The sequence below is a fragment of the Salmo trutta genome, chromosome 28, assembly GCF_901001165.1.
Source record: "Salmo trutta chromosome 28, fSalTru1.1, whole genome shotgun sequence".
Taxonomy (NCBI): Eukaryota; Metazoa; Chordata; class Actinopteri; order Salmoniformes; family Salmonidae; genus Salmo; species Salmo trutta.
Genome location: NC_042984.1, coordinates 37360285 through 37377234, shown reverse-complemented (window position 1 = coordinate 37377234; position 16950 = coordinate 37360285). Strand labels below are relative to the sequence as shown.

General features: G+C 41.9%; 1 protein-coding gene and 2 pseudogenes across 1 annotated transcript in view; 2 read left to right on the top strand and 1 right to left on the bottom strand.

The window, feature by feature from the left end:
* Positions 1 to 1917: 1917 nt before the first annotated feature.
* On the top strand, positions 1918 to 8069 carry LOC115166155 (mitochondrial ribosome-associated GTPase 2-like; annotated as a pseudogene).
* A 2538-nt stretch (positions 8070 to 10607) lies between these two features.
* Positions 10608 to 13481, top strand: LOC115166156 (uncharacterized protein SCO4629-like; annotated as a pseudogene).
* A 7-nt stretch (positions 13482 to 13488) lies between these two features.
* Positions 13489 to 16950, bottom strand: part of cdh26.2 (cadherin 26, tandem duplicate 2) — a 29357-nt gene continuing 25895 nt past the window's right edge. Inside the window, exons 11-17 of the mRNA XM_029719894.1 lie at positions 15245 to 15466; positions 14959 to 15080; positions 14790 to 14867; positions 14561 to 14677; positions 14416 to 14454; positions 14175 to 14279; positions 13489 to 13997 (exon numbers count right to left, since the gene is read on the bottom strand). Of these exons, the coding sequence (XP_029575754.1) occupies positions 13788 to 13997; positions 14175 to 14279; positions 14416 to 14454; positions 14561 to 14677; positions 14790 to 14867; positions 14959 to 15080; positions 15245 to 15466 (893 nt within the window). The 3' untranslated portion in view covers positions 13489 to 13787. The remainder of the gene's footprint in view (positions 13998 to 14174; positions 14280 to 14415; positions 14455 to 14560; positions 14678 to 14789; positions 14868 to 14958; positions 15081 to 15244; positions 15467 to 16950) is intronic.

The window sequence follows — 16950 nt, the reverse complement described above, 5'->3', positions numbered from 1 at the left end:
GTGGCCATCAAAAGGTGAGCATTTGCCCACCGAAGTCGGCTAAGATGCCGAAATGTAGTCAGATCAAGACCCTGGTGAGGACGATGAGTACGCAAATGAGCTTCCCTGAGACAGTTTCTGACAGTTTGTGTGGACATTCTTTGGTTGTGCAAACCCACAGTTTGATCAGCTGTCCAGGTTGTTGGTCTTGGACGATCCCGCAGGTGATGAAGCCGGATGTGGAGGACCTGGGCTGGCGTGGTTACACGTGGTCTGTGGTTGAGAGGCTGGTTGGACGTACTGCCAAATTCTCTAAAACAATGTTGGAGGCGGCTTATGGTAGAGAAATGAACTTTCAGCTCTCTGCAAACAGCTCTGGTGGACATTCCTGTGGTCAGCATGCCAATTGCACGCTCTCTCAACTTGAGACTTGTGACATTGTGTTGTGTGACAACTGCACAATTTAGTGGCCTTTTATTGTCCCACCACAAGGTGTACCTGTGTAATGATCTTTCTGTTTAATCAGCTTCTTAACATGCCACACCTGTCAGATGGATGGATTATCTTGGCAAATGATAAATGCTCACTAACAGGGATGTAAACACGTGTGCACAAAATTTGAGCTTTTTGTGTGTATGGAACATTTCTGGGATCTTTTATTTCAGCTCCTGAAACATGGGACCAACATGTTACATGTTGCGTTTACATTTTTGTTCGGTATATTTATTTATCAAGGTACAATTTCATTTATCAGATGTTTTCATTTTTCTATGTCTCATTCTCTGTAATGCACTTTTACTTATCGTAGTTGTTTCCAAGAAATGATTTCCAAACAGCCAAAGTAAAGTAACACACAGGGAGAGGATTTTAGAATGTTTTTAGCAATCCGCACAACACTTTTTCAATACGTGCAATACAGTCAGTCACTGGAGCAGAGGATGAGATTATCAGTAGGCTTGATAATTGACTTTAATGACTTGCTGTGTGCTACCACACACTATTGAGTCTATAGCCTGTTAGGGTACAAAAATGAAAAGTCTTAGCCTTCTATCTAGTTGAGTACATAATCCAAAGTATTATTTTTTCCAATTGTGTTTGGGGTTTGCTTCAACTGTCTTAACCCATATAGAGGGATGTTTTGTAAAGTATTACATTCTAACCAATGTGATGTAGTCTTAGCCTATGTGTGTGAGTGCATATGGCATACATGTTTGGTGTATGTTTACAGAAACAAAACAAGTTTGCCATTTGTCTTACTCAATTTACTTTATTTGAAGTGATCCTAGATCAAGTGTTGGTTGGTAAGTCCTTATGAGTGTTATAGAAGACAAGTTTGTCCCACAAACACACTTGCCTTATAATTTCTATGACAATGTACAATATGTAAAGAGATGTTGTGGTTGTCTTTATTTACCTCAAACGATTTGATCATTTTATGAAAATCATGGTTTGGTTTGTTGTATAGGTATACGTATATCCCCTGTAATAATCCTAGTAATGTCAGACTGGAACTTTACTATAAAATGCTGAAAAGGGGACAGCACAACTCATTACACTTGTATGTTGCCAATAAAGTGGGATTTCTGAGGTACCTGGCTGTCAAACAGCTCAATAACTGTATGTTAACTCAACTCTACAGTGACAATCATAGGCTTCTTTAGACTGCATAATATATCATTGTATTCATTTCCTGTGAATTGGATATGTACTGCTTTGCTTATAATGCAATACATTGCGTGTGCGTGACAGAATAAAGGGTTTGTTTGTGCATAACCAAATATGAATGTTTAATTGACTGTTCATCTTCGTCTTTTGTTACTGTTTAATATGTAAAATAAATTTACTTTCACCTTGTTTTGTATCTTGTCTTGTATGAAGCAATGTTCCATCACACGACCAAACTTTGACTTTATATGCTTTTTGAACCTCGGTTGCTACCGTAGCTAGCTCGCAGTATGCTGCTGAAGTGAAGTTGTTGCTCCAAACAGTTAGCATTGATATAAAAGCTTCATGTTTGTTTAGTGTTGTTAGATTGCAAGATTTTGTAAAATATCTAGAGATAGATGGACATTTTTTTTGCCGATTTAATTAGTAGGCTTGTCGAAAGTGACTTGTATAGCTAACGTTAGCTCATAACCACAGTCAGCGAGCTACGTTAGCTAGCTAACTAACACATTATCCTGCTATAGTAACGCTACTGTTAACTAGCTAACGAGGTCAGGGCGACACTTCTGGCTGTCTCCCTTCGACATGACATTCATTATTTTCCAATGGTAACTATATTGACAAAGGTTCAGAGCCGAAGATGGCTTGTCCAAGAGATAAGCCGAATATTTGCGCACGTTTGCTTTAGGAACGAGGTGAAGGGCAGCTGGTTGACAGGGCTCAGAAGCCACTTGGCAGCACAGAGGAAAACAATTGGAATCAGGAATGTCACCACGTCCTGTGCAATTAGAGGAAATCCCCAAAAGAAAGAACTGTCAGAAAAAAAATGGTATGTTTTAATGTGATAAAGCTAACTAGCTCGATTAGTTATCCCCTGTCCTCGGCTCACTAAGAAAAGTTAGCCATGCACTGCACAACATGGTTGTGTACATTGCCAAGTAATGTGCTTTCGAAAGTATTCAGACCCCTTGACCACATTTTGTTACGTTATAGCCTTATTCTAAAATGGATTAAATAAAACATTTTCCTCATCAATCTACAACCAATACCCAATGACAACAGGTTTTTTGAAATTTTTGCGAATGTATTGTAAATAAAAAAATAATACCCTATTTACGTAAGTATTCAGACCCTTTGCTATGAGACTCGAAATTCAGCTCAGGTACATCCTGTTACCATTGATCAACCTTCAGATTTTTGTACAACTTGATTTGAGTCCAAATTAAATTGATTGGACATGATTGGGAAAGTCACACCCCTGTCTATATAATGTCCCACAGTTGACAGTGCATGTCAGAGCAAAAACCAAACCATGAGGTCTAAGTAATTGTCCTTAGAGCTCTGAGACAGGATTGTCTCAAGTCACAGATCTGGGGAAGGGTACCAAAACATTGCTGCAGCATTGAAGGTCCCCAAGAACACAGTGGCCTTCAGTTTGGAAGTTTGGAACCACTAAGACTTCCTAGAGCTAGCTGCCCGGCCAAACTGAGCATTTGGGGGAGAAGGGCCGAACACGATGGTCACTCTGACAGTGCTCCAGAGTTCTTCTGTGGAGATGGGAGAACCTTCCAGAAGGACAACCATGTTTGTAGCACTCCATCAATCAGGCCTTTATGGTAGAGTGGCCAGACAGAAGCCACTCCTCAGTAAAAGACAGCCCACTTGGTGTTTGCCAAAAGGCACCTAAAAGACTCTCAGACCATGAGGAACAAGATTCTCTTGTCTGATGAAACCAAGATTGGACTCTTTAGCCTGAATGCCAAGCTGGAGGAAACCTGACACCATCCCTATGGGGAAGCATGGTGGTGGCAGCATCATGCTGTGGGGATGTTTTTCAGTGCAGAGAGATCGTTGATGAAACCCTGCTCAAGACCTCAGACTGAGGCGAAGGTTCACCTTCCAACAGGACAACGACCCTAAGCGCACAGCCAAGACAACGCAGGAGTTTCAATTGGGTAGAGGTCGGGGGATTGTGGAGGCCAGGTCATCTGATGCAGCACTCCATCACTCTCCTTGTTGGTCAAATAGCCCTTACACAGCCTGGAGGTGTGTTTGGTCATTGTCCTGTTGAAAAACAAATGATAGTCTCACTAAGTGCAAACCAGATGGGATGGCGTATCGCTGCAGAATGCTGTGATAACCATGCTGGTTAAGTGTGCCTTGAATTCTAAATAAATCACAGATGGTGTCACCAGCAAAAAAAACACACCTCCTCCATGCTTCATGGTGGGGACAACACATGTGGAGATCATCCGTTTATCTACTCTGCGTCTTACAAAGACACGGCGGTTGGAACCAAAAATGTCTAATTTGGACTTTGGACCAAAGGACAAATTTCTACCGGTCTAATTTCCATTGCTCTGGTTTCTTGGCCCAAGCAAGTCTCTTCTTGTTATTGGTGCCCTTTACTAGTGGTTTCTTTGCAGCAATTTGACATTGAAAGCCTGATTTCATGCAGTCTCTTCTGAACAGTTGATGTTGTGATGTATCTGTTACTTGAACTCTGTGAAGCATTTATTTGGGCTGCAATCAGAGGCTGGTAACTGTAATGAAATTATCCTCTGCAGCAGAGGTAACTCTGGGTCTTCCATTCCTGTGGTGGTCCACGTGAGAGCCAGTTTCATCATAGCGCTTGATGGTTTTTGAGACTGCACTTGAAGGAACTTTGCACTTGACTGAGCTTCATGTAATGATGGACTCATTTATCTTTATTATTTGAGTTGTTCTTGCCATAATATGGACTTGGTCTTTTACCAAATAGGGCTATCTACCTTGTCACAACACAACTGATTGGCTGAAACGCATTAAGAAGGAAATAAATTCAACAAATTAACTTTTAAGAAGGCACACCTGTTAATTGAAATCCATTCCAGGTGAAGCTGGTTGAGAGAATGCCAAGAGTGTGCAAAGCTGTTATCAAGGCAAAGGGTGGCTACTTTGAAGAATATTTTGATTTGTTTAACACATTTTTGGTTACTACATGATTCCATATGTGTTATTTCATAGTTTTGATATTTTCACTATTCTGTAATGTAGAAAATTGTTAACATTTAAAAAAAAAAATTAAATGTCATTTTTCAGTGTTTTTTTAAATTAAGTTTGCTACAATTTCTAAAAACCTGTTTTTGCTTTATCGTTATGGGGTATTGTGTGTAGATTCATGAGGGGAGAAAAACTATTTTATTAATTTTAGAATAAGGCTATAAGGTAACAAAATGTGAAAAAAGTCATGCGGTCTGAATACTTTCCGAATATACTATAGCTAGATAGCTCGTTTTTCTGCATTTTGGAGAATTCTGGACAGGGCTTACTTGTTCCATAATGCACTCAAATCAGTGTTCATTTTTGCATTACTTAAAAAAAGTTGGTCTAGTCTTAATCATTTTGACTAAAATATCATTGTCTTAGTTGCATTTTTGTCATTTGAATAATGATGTGGTCTATTTAATGTCAGAATGAGAAACAGTGGGCCATTTTAGTCACATCACATTTGTATTGCCTCATTAACCTATAGTAAACATAAATCACTGTCTTCCATGTGCACAAACATACATAGACTTGTCCTACCAACATATTCTTCTGCATAACATCCAATTCTCTTGCCAACAGCAGAAATATGACAAACATACACTACCGGTCAAAAGTTTTAGAACACCTACTCATTCAAGGGTTTTCCTTGATTTTTACTATTTTTCACATTGTAGAATAATAGTGAAGACATCAAAATTATGAAATAACACATATGGAATCATGTAACCAAAAAAGTATATTTTATATTTGAGATTCTTCAAATAGCATCCCTTTGCCTTGATGACAGCTTTGCACACTCTTGGCAAGGGCCGTGATATGCTTTATGAATGTAAAATGCGGCCCACCAATGCGCGATGGAAAGAAAAAAAGTGAGTGCTGGTATTATGGATAATATCTTTTGAACGGTAATGGCTAGTATCAAGTCGTTTTCTCTGAGGAAAAGAGGGAGACTTGGCTAGTACGTTCATTACAGAACCTGTCTATGAAATGCAGTGGGAAAAGTGTGAGGGTTGAGTGAGACTACAAATTCAAAAACATTTTATACTCAAGGGAGAGAAAAACATAGCTTGACTGTTGTTTTACTATTAAACTTAATGCTGCTGCTATTGTTTTTAATTTAGTTAAGCAGCTTGTGTTTCTTAACCAGGCAAAGGGTATCTAACTAGAAGGCTGGTGGTGACTGGTTAGTTACGTTGAATATGTGTATGATCGGAGGCGGAGCGGAGCCTATCAGCCTGTCTGCCCACTCACACTCATCGCTTGCTCCCCCGCAGCTCACAAGCTGATGTACGCTAGTCTGTGTGTGGCGGGTCCTTCACACTGCTTAACAGAACTGCGCTGTGCTTCTGTGCTGCCAATATTAATTGTGCTTATCACTCAAAGCTCTCAATCTCTCCAAAAACTCTTGTCCAGTCCATTTAGTAGTGAGATTTTAGTCACAGATAATTTCATCTTGTCTCGTTTTAGTCAACTGAAATATATATTTTTCTGGGTCTATTTAGTCAGTTATAGTCTCGTCAATTGCCACTGAAAAATAGGTGTGTAATTAATATTTGAGTCACTATTATTGTTGACGAAGTGAACACTGACTCAAATAAGGATAAGCAAATATTGATTATACTATAAGATGTGACAATGATATTAGCTTAGTTAAGTTTTCAAGAGGGTGCAAGTGGGATATGATTTTAGAATGCAGGTAGATATCTTTAAGCTCTCACTCTGTTTAGACTCGCCACTTTGTGGACCACCGCAATGTGAAGCTACTGGCTGGAGCAGGTGGGAAAGGGGCCTGCACCTTCCATAGTGAGCCCCGGAAAGAGTGGGGTGGACCGGACGGAGGGAATGGAGGAGATGGTGGGAACATCATCAAAAGTGGGTGAGAGACACTCACTCTCAACAGTGTTGCACTATTCTCAAACCGACCTGGTTATACATTGTTTATAATCTGGTTAAAAAGTCTTGATCTTCTGAGAAGCTTTGGTTTACCTATTCAGATCAAAGTTGTGGAGAAACGCCAGCACAACCTACATCGCTGTGAGTTAGGGCCCATGGCTACGGCCGGGGTATTGCTTTGAATTAGGGGCTCTTGTATGAACATAGATTTTAATTACTTTAATTTTGCGATGTAATTACTAAGTAAATACCAAATACCATAATGCTGACTGTAAAGAAAAGTGAAGGCCAAACTGAATGTTGTGTGTGGTGTTTTGGGACCATGCCGGTGCCAGTGGGCACGGTGGTGAAGGAGCAGGGGGAGACTATGGCAGACCTCTCCCAGCATAGCCAGGAGTACGTGGCTGTTTTTGGAGGGGCGGGGGAAAAGGGGAACCGCGCTTCCTGTCCAATGAGAACCGTGCCCCAATGATGGCCACCCCGGGAGAGAGAGGCCAGGAGAGTTGTCCTCCAGCTGGAGCTGCGTTCCATGACCCATGCCGGACTGGTGAGACATGGGAGTGGGGCTCACTCTCCTCTGACTAGGTCTATGTTATGATAATGTGGGCTGGTTACAATAATATTGTAGACATATAAATGGGATGTTACTTGATCCCACAATAATGTATAACATTTTCTTAGATTTACATGTTAGTGTGTGTTTTTTCACTTCAGGTTGGGTTTCCCAATGCAGGGAAGTCTTCTCTTCTATGGACCATCTCCAATGCCAGGCCTGCTGTGGCTACCTACCCCTTCACAACGCTCAACCCCACGTCGGCATTGTTAAGTACAGGGACCATGAGCAAGTGGCAGGTAATGGAGTTTGTCTTACTGTTGTATATTATGTTGGGCACAAAGGTTGATCATGCAGTTTACCATCCCTCCCTTTCCCATTGTCTGGTGGCTGACATCCCTGGTATCATCCATGGGGCCCATCTGAACCGAGGCCTGGGGATCTCTTTCCTGCACCACGTTGAGTGCTGTCGCTTCCTGCTCTTTGTCCTGGACCTGTCCTCCCCTGAACCCTGGACCCAGCTCCAGCACCTGCGTTTCGAGCTGGACCAGTACGAGCCGGACTCTCCCACTGGCCCCACGTTGTCGTGGCCAACAAAATGCACCTGCTTGGGGCTTGGGGGAAAATGGACGCCCTCAGGGGCCACATGGCCCAAAGGCCCTCACAGGCCAGAACACAGAGGAGCTGATAATCCACCTCAGGGAGCTGTATGATGTCTACCTGCAGACCCAGGGACAGGTTGTAGGGTTGTAGGTCTGCCAGGGAAAAGGAGTGAAAGACATCCATGCCTTTTCCTTTTCCTCACTGTTTAGCACCTACCAAATGTAGTTTGTTCATATTATAGGACGAAAGAAATATTTATATAACTGTGAAATATGGTATTTATTTATGGTTTAATGTGTTTAATTAAACTTGATTCTGCATTGTTTTATTTACACAATGCACTATATTCATACTTATCACAACTGTACAGGGGTCAGCGCTGATGTCATCAGATAGTTATTTTGATGTCAAATTTACTTGTTCAGGGTTTTCCCTTATAATATCAACATCACACATTTAACCTTTAGGATGTCTAGAAACACACTCTAATCAAAAATGCAAGTACTGGTACGTGTTAAACACTGGGCAAGTCTTAAGTCTTAAGTGGAATCCTTGGGACGTCTAACTCTGACGTGTCCCCGTTGAAGATTACATTTAAAATGGTTAAGGTAAGGTCGTCCCAAGGATTCCACTTAGCATCTGCTGTTAGACATTTGGTCTCAGCTATCAACTTCTATTTTAACAACATTTTCAGAGCAGGAATCTCAGGAATTCTCAGTGACACGTCTGTCACCCTCGCTAAAGGATTTATCTATGTATTTCTTGGTAAAAAACAACAACAGTGTGTTTGGGCTGACTTTTGACCTCTGTGCCCGTGGTCACACCGTAGGTCACACACAGTAGCGGATGTTTACTGTGTGCTGCTGCTGACTGGACTTCCAGAGGGCAGTGAGAGCAAGCAGGGTCAGGTCAGGCAGTTAGATGAGCAGTCAGGGCTGGCACACCATGGCTGCATTTCATGCCACAAAACGTTTTCCTTCCCTCTGTCCTCGTTTATTCCCCTCCACCGATCGAATAGAACTGGGCAGATGAAAGCAATATGACAGAAACTCAACCCGGTCTTAGAGCATTTCGTATTATTATGTATGTACACCCGAGACACTCCATTAAGTATGATTCATTACGTTACGTTTCATATGGTATGTAGTAATTTGTGGATGTCCTTGACCCATTTCGTATTATATGTTACGAATTACAATTCATATTATATGTTACGAATTTGTAAAACGTACAATATGGTACCAATTGGCGAAAGGTATGGTATTTTAAGGAATCCTATGGAGGTGGCAAACGTCAGTGAAGCTATGGTTAAGTTTAGGTGTTAGGTTAAGGGTTAGGGGAAAGGTTAGCTAAAAGGGTTAGGGGAATGGTTAGCTAACATGCTAAGTAGTTGCAAAGTAGCTAGAAAGTAGTTAGTACTGTAATTTCCGGACTATTAAGCGCACCTGAATATAAGCAGCACCCACTGAATTAAAAAATATATATTATTTTGAACATAAATAAGCCGCACATGTCTATAAGCCGCAGGTGCCTACCGGCACATTGAAACAAATGAACTTTACACAGGCTTTAACGAAACACGGCTTGTAACAAAAATAAATAGGCTTTAACGAAACACGGCTTGTAACAAAAATAAATAGGCTTTAACGAAACACGGCTTGTAACAAAAATAAATAGGCTTTAACGAAATACGGCTTGTAACAAAAAAAAAAAAATTTGCCCTAAACTTTAGTTGTCTTTCTGCACTGAGTCAATTCCTCACGCTGCTGTTTCCAACGTCTTATCATCGACTCATTAAGACCAAGCTCCCGTGCAGCAGCTCTATTTCCTTTTCCAACAGCCAGATCAATCGCCTTCAACTTGAAAGCTGCATCATATGCATTTCTCCGTGTCTTTGCCATGATGAGGGTGACACAATGACTACCGTAATCAGAATGATGGGAAGTTTGAGAGTGCTCGATTTAATCTAAACAGTAAACAAAAAAGTTGTTTGACCGTAACCCGTTCGGCAATTTCATTGGTCTAATGAAAGCTTCATGCCGCCAAAAAACTGAGCACGTCACAGAGTGTTTTTTAGGAGAAAAAAAAATTGAAAGCGGGAAAAATCCATATATTAGCCGCGTCATTGTTTAAGCCGCGAGGTTCAAAGCCTGGGAAAAAAGTTGCGGCTTATAGTCCGGAATTTACGGTAGTTGAAAACTTGCTAATTAGCTTAAATGTTAAAGTTGATGAGATTCCAACTCACAACCTTTGGGTTGCTAGACTTTTGCGTTATATGCCCGACTAACCACTCTACTTTTGTTTTTTTGCATTAAGTAACCATCTGTCTTATTATGTTGTGGATGGGGTTGGGTCCAGTTCGGGACCTAAACAAAACAACACCCAATCTAAACCAGAGTGAGGGTGCAAGCAGGTTAGCAGGAAAAATCTTGAAAAGCAGGTTAGCAGGAAAAGAGAGAACGTTGGGAGAGAGAGCCGCTGGGGTTTGCCAAGCTTTTATCCTTGGGACAGACGAGAAAGAGAATGTCAATGTTAACTGCTTCTGAATGATGTTATGTGTATGAATGAGTTGAACACTGGTGTAGTGCAGCATGTTGAGCCTGGCCACTGCTACTGCTGTCTTTAAAGGATGACCCACGTCACCTGCCCTCAGGGCGCTGTTATTGTCTAGATGCTGCTGCTGTGTCAACGGAGTGGACCATTATAGCTCTGTTTGTGCTCGCCTGAGGTGAAGCAGGGTGCTTCCTCTCCACACGTGTATTTAATGAGGACATTGTTGACCTGTGAATAAGTATTGTTACTGATTAATTCAGTGTCATCATTTTTGTTTTGGTTATTTGATTTGGTTCTGCTTTTGAAGTGTGTGTGTTCTCTCCTACAGGGCAGCATGTGAGAGTAATGGACAATAAGTGGGCCAGAGTTCTGTGGGACTACCTTTGTCTGCACTAATCTCTGGAAAAGGCAAGCCTTCATATCTGACTGTATATACATATAAGATACATTTTGACAGGATACATTTCAAATGGGATTGAAACTGAATTTTAAGTAGTGTAATGCTACACTCTTTTGGGAAGTCATGATTAGCTCGTCTGGCTTCACCCAAAATAACATCATAATGAACTATCCTCTCTTACCATGATGTCATATTCCATGTCATACTCATAGATTTTCTCTCGGGGTTTTGTAATAATCGATGCTGTCCTCAAATTATGTCATAATTATGTATGTTCTCTCAGAGTGATGTCATAATAGGCCTGGGTTGCCATGATGTGCGTGTGGCGGAGAGGTCAGCTGATCTCTTCCTGGAAGGATTGGCTCCTTGGCTGCTTTTCACTGGTTACTTAGGCAACCAGACTGCAGGTCAGCAAGACACTGGGCATCTTTCCCGCTATTTCTGTCTTTCTCTGTCCCTATTTCTGCCCATGCAAGAAAACACACACACACATCAACGCACACATACCGTGTTTGTATGTTACTATCCAATGTCTCTAGTGTGTGTGTTGTGTGTTCCAGGTGTTTGGACGAGGCCAGAAGCTGACGTGTTCTTGGATGTTGCTCTGAGGATGGGAGTGCCCAGGGGGAACATACTGCTGGAGACAGAGGCCACCAACACTGGAGAGAACATCCGCTTCTACAGGCTCCTCAAGGAGAATAACATCCCAGGTGAGACTCTCCTCATTACAGACACACCGATGGAGAAAAAAAACTATGTTATTGGTGTGGCATTATTCTACAACTAAGGTGCAGAGGAGCACAACTGAATCACTGAAACACATTTTTAGCCAAGCCGGGATTGTGTTGTTATGCTTCTACAGAAGGCCTATGTGTATTTTTGTCATTTACCCATTAGTGATTGTGTTTGTCATGTGTCTATCCCAGCCCACAGGGTGATCCTGGTCCAGCAGCCCTTTATGGAGCGCAGGGTTTTTGCTACCTTCCTGCGCCAGTGGCATGACCAGGGGGAACACACGCATGCCATCGTCACCTCCCCCCAGATGGGAATCTCTGCCTACCCCCACCTCACATCACGTACATGCTAGGTACTCTGTCCATAATATCAAGACTTGTGTGTTTTCGATAGAACTTTAGACCATGTAAGATAAATATGTCTATAATTATTCACAGGTCAGCAAGCCTCATCTTTCTAGTGCAGGAGTGTATGAATGCATTCAGAATCAAATATTCTGAAAGTCAGTATTTTTCCATTGCCAACCATTTCAATTAACGCAATGTAGGAATAACAGACATGAGTATGATGCTATGTGTGAGGTGTAAACTTTGTGTTTGTGTATTCCAGGTGTTCTAGAGAGGATCCGTGACTACCCACAGAAAGGCTTCCAGTTGGAACAGGAGATCACACCCAGTACTCTCTCTGCCTACCAATGGCTCCTGCACGCTGGCTACTTTCCCAGGTTAATGCACAACACACATGCCCATGCATGAACGCCTGCACACACTTCCACGTACACACACACACACTTGTCCCTATGTTTTGCTATGTTGATGCTGCTGATAAGTTGGGATGGTTAGGAATTGAACATTAAATCACAGTAAACTTATATTTAGAAAATATGTTTGTTTCATTGAAACCGTGAATTGAGATGCATGAAAATATACCACAGAACTCTGCATTACTACATAAGTAAAACTAAATGAATGTAAAACAATTACCTTTACCTAGATACCAATAAACACATATAGAATATACATTCAAAGCCAACACCAATACACACAAATTAATCAACCAGACTTCAGCGCAAAACTTTCAACCCAAGCTTTCACTGGTAATCCAAGCGTGCCCCCATGTATATAGATGGAGCTGTTGTGGAACAGGTTGAGGGCTTCAAGTTCGTTGGAGTCCACATCACTAAGGAACTATCATGGTCCACACACATTTGGCATGGCATAGGCCCTCAGATCCTGAAAAATGTCTACAGCTGCACCATTGAGAGCATCTTGACCGGGTGCATCACCGCTTGGTTTGGCAACTGTTTGGCATCCGGCCACAAAGCGCTACAGAGGGTAGTGTGTACGGACCAGCACATCACTGGGGCCAAGCTCCCTGCCATCCAGGACCTCAATACCAGGCGGTGTCAGAGGAAGACCCTAAAAAATGTCAAAGACTCCAGCCACCCAAATCATACACTCTTCTCTCTGCTACCGCACGGCAAGCGGTACCGATGCACCAAGTCTGGAACCAACAGAACCCTGAACAGCTTCTACCCCCAAGCTATAAGACTTCTAAATAGTCAGTTAAACAATTAACCAATAGCTACCCGGAATATCTGCATTGATTCTTTTTGCACTAATCTCTTTTGACTCACCCCATACACTGCTGTTAGTTACTGTTTATTATCTATCCTGTTGCCTAGTCACTATATCCCTACCTGTATGTACATATCTACCTCAATTACTTCGTACCCCTGCACAATGACTCGGTACTGGTAACCCGTGTATATAGCCAAGCTTTAATTACTTGTGTATTTATTCCTTGTGTTATTATTTTTGTTATTTATTCCTTGTGTTATTGTTTTTATACTTTTTGATAAAAAAAATTATACTATTTATATATTGTTTCACTGCATTGTTGGGAAGGGCCTGTAAGTAAGCATTTCACTGTTAGTCTACACCTGTTGTTTACGAAGCATGTGAAAAAATACAATTTGATTTGGGAATCATCATCATAACCATCATAGAAAACAATATTAGACTATTCGGACTCAATGTATTTTCTGAAGAATAAAGAGGTAAGAGATGGTGTGGTATGGTGTGGTAGATTTCATTGTTCTCGTTTCAACACTGAGTTCCATCTTGGTCTTTGTATTGATTGATCACTGATCTTCATAGTCCTGTGTGCATTTGATCGTTTTTGTAAAAAATGACACTGCTTGTTCTTAACCAGATTTCGCAAGAGCAAGTTTGCTGTTCTACCTCATTTGAAGAATGAGTGATCCAGTCCAGTGTCTAATCCAGGAATGCGGCCGGTGACCTAGCCTGTTATGCCAATGCTATCTAGCCAGTCCTGGCAGAGCCTTTTGCCCCAGAGGGTGAGGGCAAGATGGGCTTAGGATGCGCTGAGGTCTGCGGTGTTGCAGATGGAGGCCAGGGTGTTGAACCTGGGGCCCAGGTAGAGGAGCGTGTCCTGGTCGAAGAGGGTCTCAGGGATGGAGATAGCATCCAGCTGGAGGTCTGTCTCTAGGTACCCCTCTTCAGCGTAGGGGTGCGGGGCATAGTCCCCCAGCTCCTCTCCTTGAACTTGCAGGGCGTACATCCTCTGGAGAAGGTGGAGTGATGGATAGAAGGAGGGCAGGAGGGAGGGAGAGATTGAAGTGAATGGAGGAGAGTTGTGGTCACAATAAGGTTAATCGACAATGAATAAAACAGTTCAACTAGTACAACTAGTATTCATTGATTACAGACATGACTGTTTGTGACTGTTGCACATTGTTACCTGATTCAGTTGGGTCATCAAGTGCCCGGATTTGTTGAGATAATTAGCTTCTTCCCATGAGGAGTATCTTGTTGTTGTCTTCATTGATCTGCTCATCATTGACCCCTGAGTGATGAGAAACATAATATCATTACACAGAACACACACATACAACCAGCACAATGCAACATTAGTAAAATGAAAGTCTCCGGGAAAAAAATTGTTTACATAAGTTTCATTGAAATATAGGATTTTGAAGTACCTGTTCATAACCATTGGAGCGTAATTTTGTGGGCGCACTCTGAAACAAAATGTTAAGTGTTGCTGTAGTACAGTGCCACTGAGAATTTAATTGACAGGGCAAAAATGTATAAAGGTAGTAGATTTATTTGATTGCTATAGCCTACCTGGCGCAGGGAGGTTCCTCGTTGAAACTGTCCCTGTTGTTGCTCTTGGTAGGAGGAGGAATACTTGGAATATCCTGAACGTACCAGTGCTCGCATACTGGCTGACTTCTGTACAGCCTGGGAAAATATATAATATTTACTTGTCATGGTTAAACAGTTTTCCATTTGTCAAATATGCCCAGTATGAACCAAAAGAATAATGGTGATTGAATATTGCAGGTTTCCTAACCGACGTCCTCTTGATTGGTTGAAAAGCAGCTTTTGTTTCCAGCTGGCTGTCCACTTGGAGTATGGTAGCCGTAGGCACCTGGGATCAAAAACAGCATATCGTATGATGTAAAAAAGCCATTTCCAGAGAAGAACGTGATTGTAGTGATAGTAATGTTGTCTGTGGTTACCTTGCAATCAGTTCCTGGGATCTCAATGTTAGATTTGATCAGATGTTCTCCAGAGATTTCATCTATAGGGATCAGCTTCAGATCTCTTTTACAGGTCATCAGGAGGGCCAACAGTAGAAAACCTAGGAGGGACACACACACTTTGATTTGATACAAATCTTCATTCACACTAACCTGTGCTGTTCTAAACGTATTTAGTGGGAGCCAATTTGCCAAATAAACACTAGGTGGCGATGTAGGCCAGTTTGTCTTTTCCACCAAACACAAGACTCAAAAGACTATATACCTAGTACTAGCAACATGGCAGCGATGACAATCCCTACAGCACTCTCTCCAATCTTGGATCCAGTGGCCCTGCGTATGCGGCAGCTGGCCACCCTGGAGCAGTCACACACGGTGACGGACAGGTTGTGGAGGGCACCCTGACCCTGCAGGTCAAACACCTTCAGCAGCAGCTCGTGGTGACCTGCATACACTGTGTTCTCCTTCACCAGGTTCACTGTGTAGCCTGGAGGGATGTGTAGTGAGAAAGAGAGATAGCTAGTTGAGGGCTGCATGAAGTATAGGCCTATAGTATTGAGAGACTTATGCCACATTCACATGCTAGTCGGAAATAGAAAACTCAGACATTTCTGACTTGCTATCTCGTAGAAAGATGATTCCGAGTGTCTCACTTGGGAAGTATCAGAATCTCTGAGGTTACGAGCATGTGAACGTGGCATTAGGCCTTGTGCAAAAGCTACAGTTGAAGTCGGAAGTTTACATACACTTAGGTTGGAGTCATTAAAACGTTTTTCAACCACTCTACAAATTTCTTGTTAACAAACTAATGTTTCGGCAAGTTGGTTAGGATCTCTTCTTTCTGCATGACACAAGTAATTTTTCCAACAATTGTTTACAGACAGATTATTTCACTGTATCCCAGTGGGTCAGAAGTTTACACACACTAAGTTGACTGTGCCTTCAAACAGCTTGGAAAATGCCAGAAAATGATGTCATGGGTTTAGAACCTTCTGATAGGCTAATTGACATCATTTGAGTCAATTGGAGGTGTACCTGTGGATGTATTTCAAGGCCTACCTTCAAACTCAGTGCCTCTTTGCTTGACATCATGGGAAAATCAAAAGAAATGAGCCAAGACCTCAGAAAACAAAAGGTAGACCTCCACAAGTCTGGTTCATCCTTGGGAGCAATTTCCAAACACCTGAAGGTACCACGTTCATCGGTACAAACAATAGAACACAAGTATAAACACCATGGGACCACGCAGCTGTCATATCGGTCAGGAAGGAGACACGTTCTGTCTCCTAGACATGAACGTACTTTGGTGAGAAAAGTGCAAATCAATCCCAGATCAACAGCAAAGGACCTTGTGAAGATCTGGAGGAAACGGGTACAAAAGTATTTATATCCACAGTAAAACAAGTCCTATATCGACATAACCTGAAAGGCCGCTTAGCAAGAAAGAAGCCAGTGCTCCAAAACCGCCATAAAAAAGACAGACTATGGTTTGCAACTGCACATAGGGACAAATATCGTACTTTTTGGAGAAATGCCGTCTGGGTTAGGCTTGCAAGCCGAAGAACACCATACCAACCGTGAAGCACGGGGGTGGCAGCCATCATTATTTGAATGTTAAATGACAAGACAGAGGCATTGATGCGAGTAACCAGTCTTGTTCAGTATATTGTAATACATCCGGGTATCTCAAGCACACCGGTAAAACACTGGAGTTGCAGTAATTAACATTTACCAACAGATGGCATCACTGTGCCATCTTACACCCATAACATCTTCCCTTTTATAAAATAGGACAGGAGCTGTCAATTCACTAACAAAACAAACCTAGTAGTAATTTCCAACATGAACAGTTTCTTTTTTTTCTTCTTTTTTTCCCAGTTAACAACTTAACACATTTTGACACTCTTTTCACTTTTATCTCTGTCTGTCAACAATCCCTAATGGGAAACCTACAGATTAAGTATTTTTGGT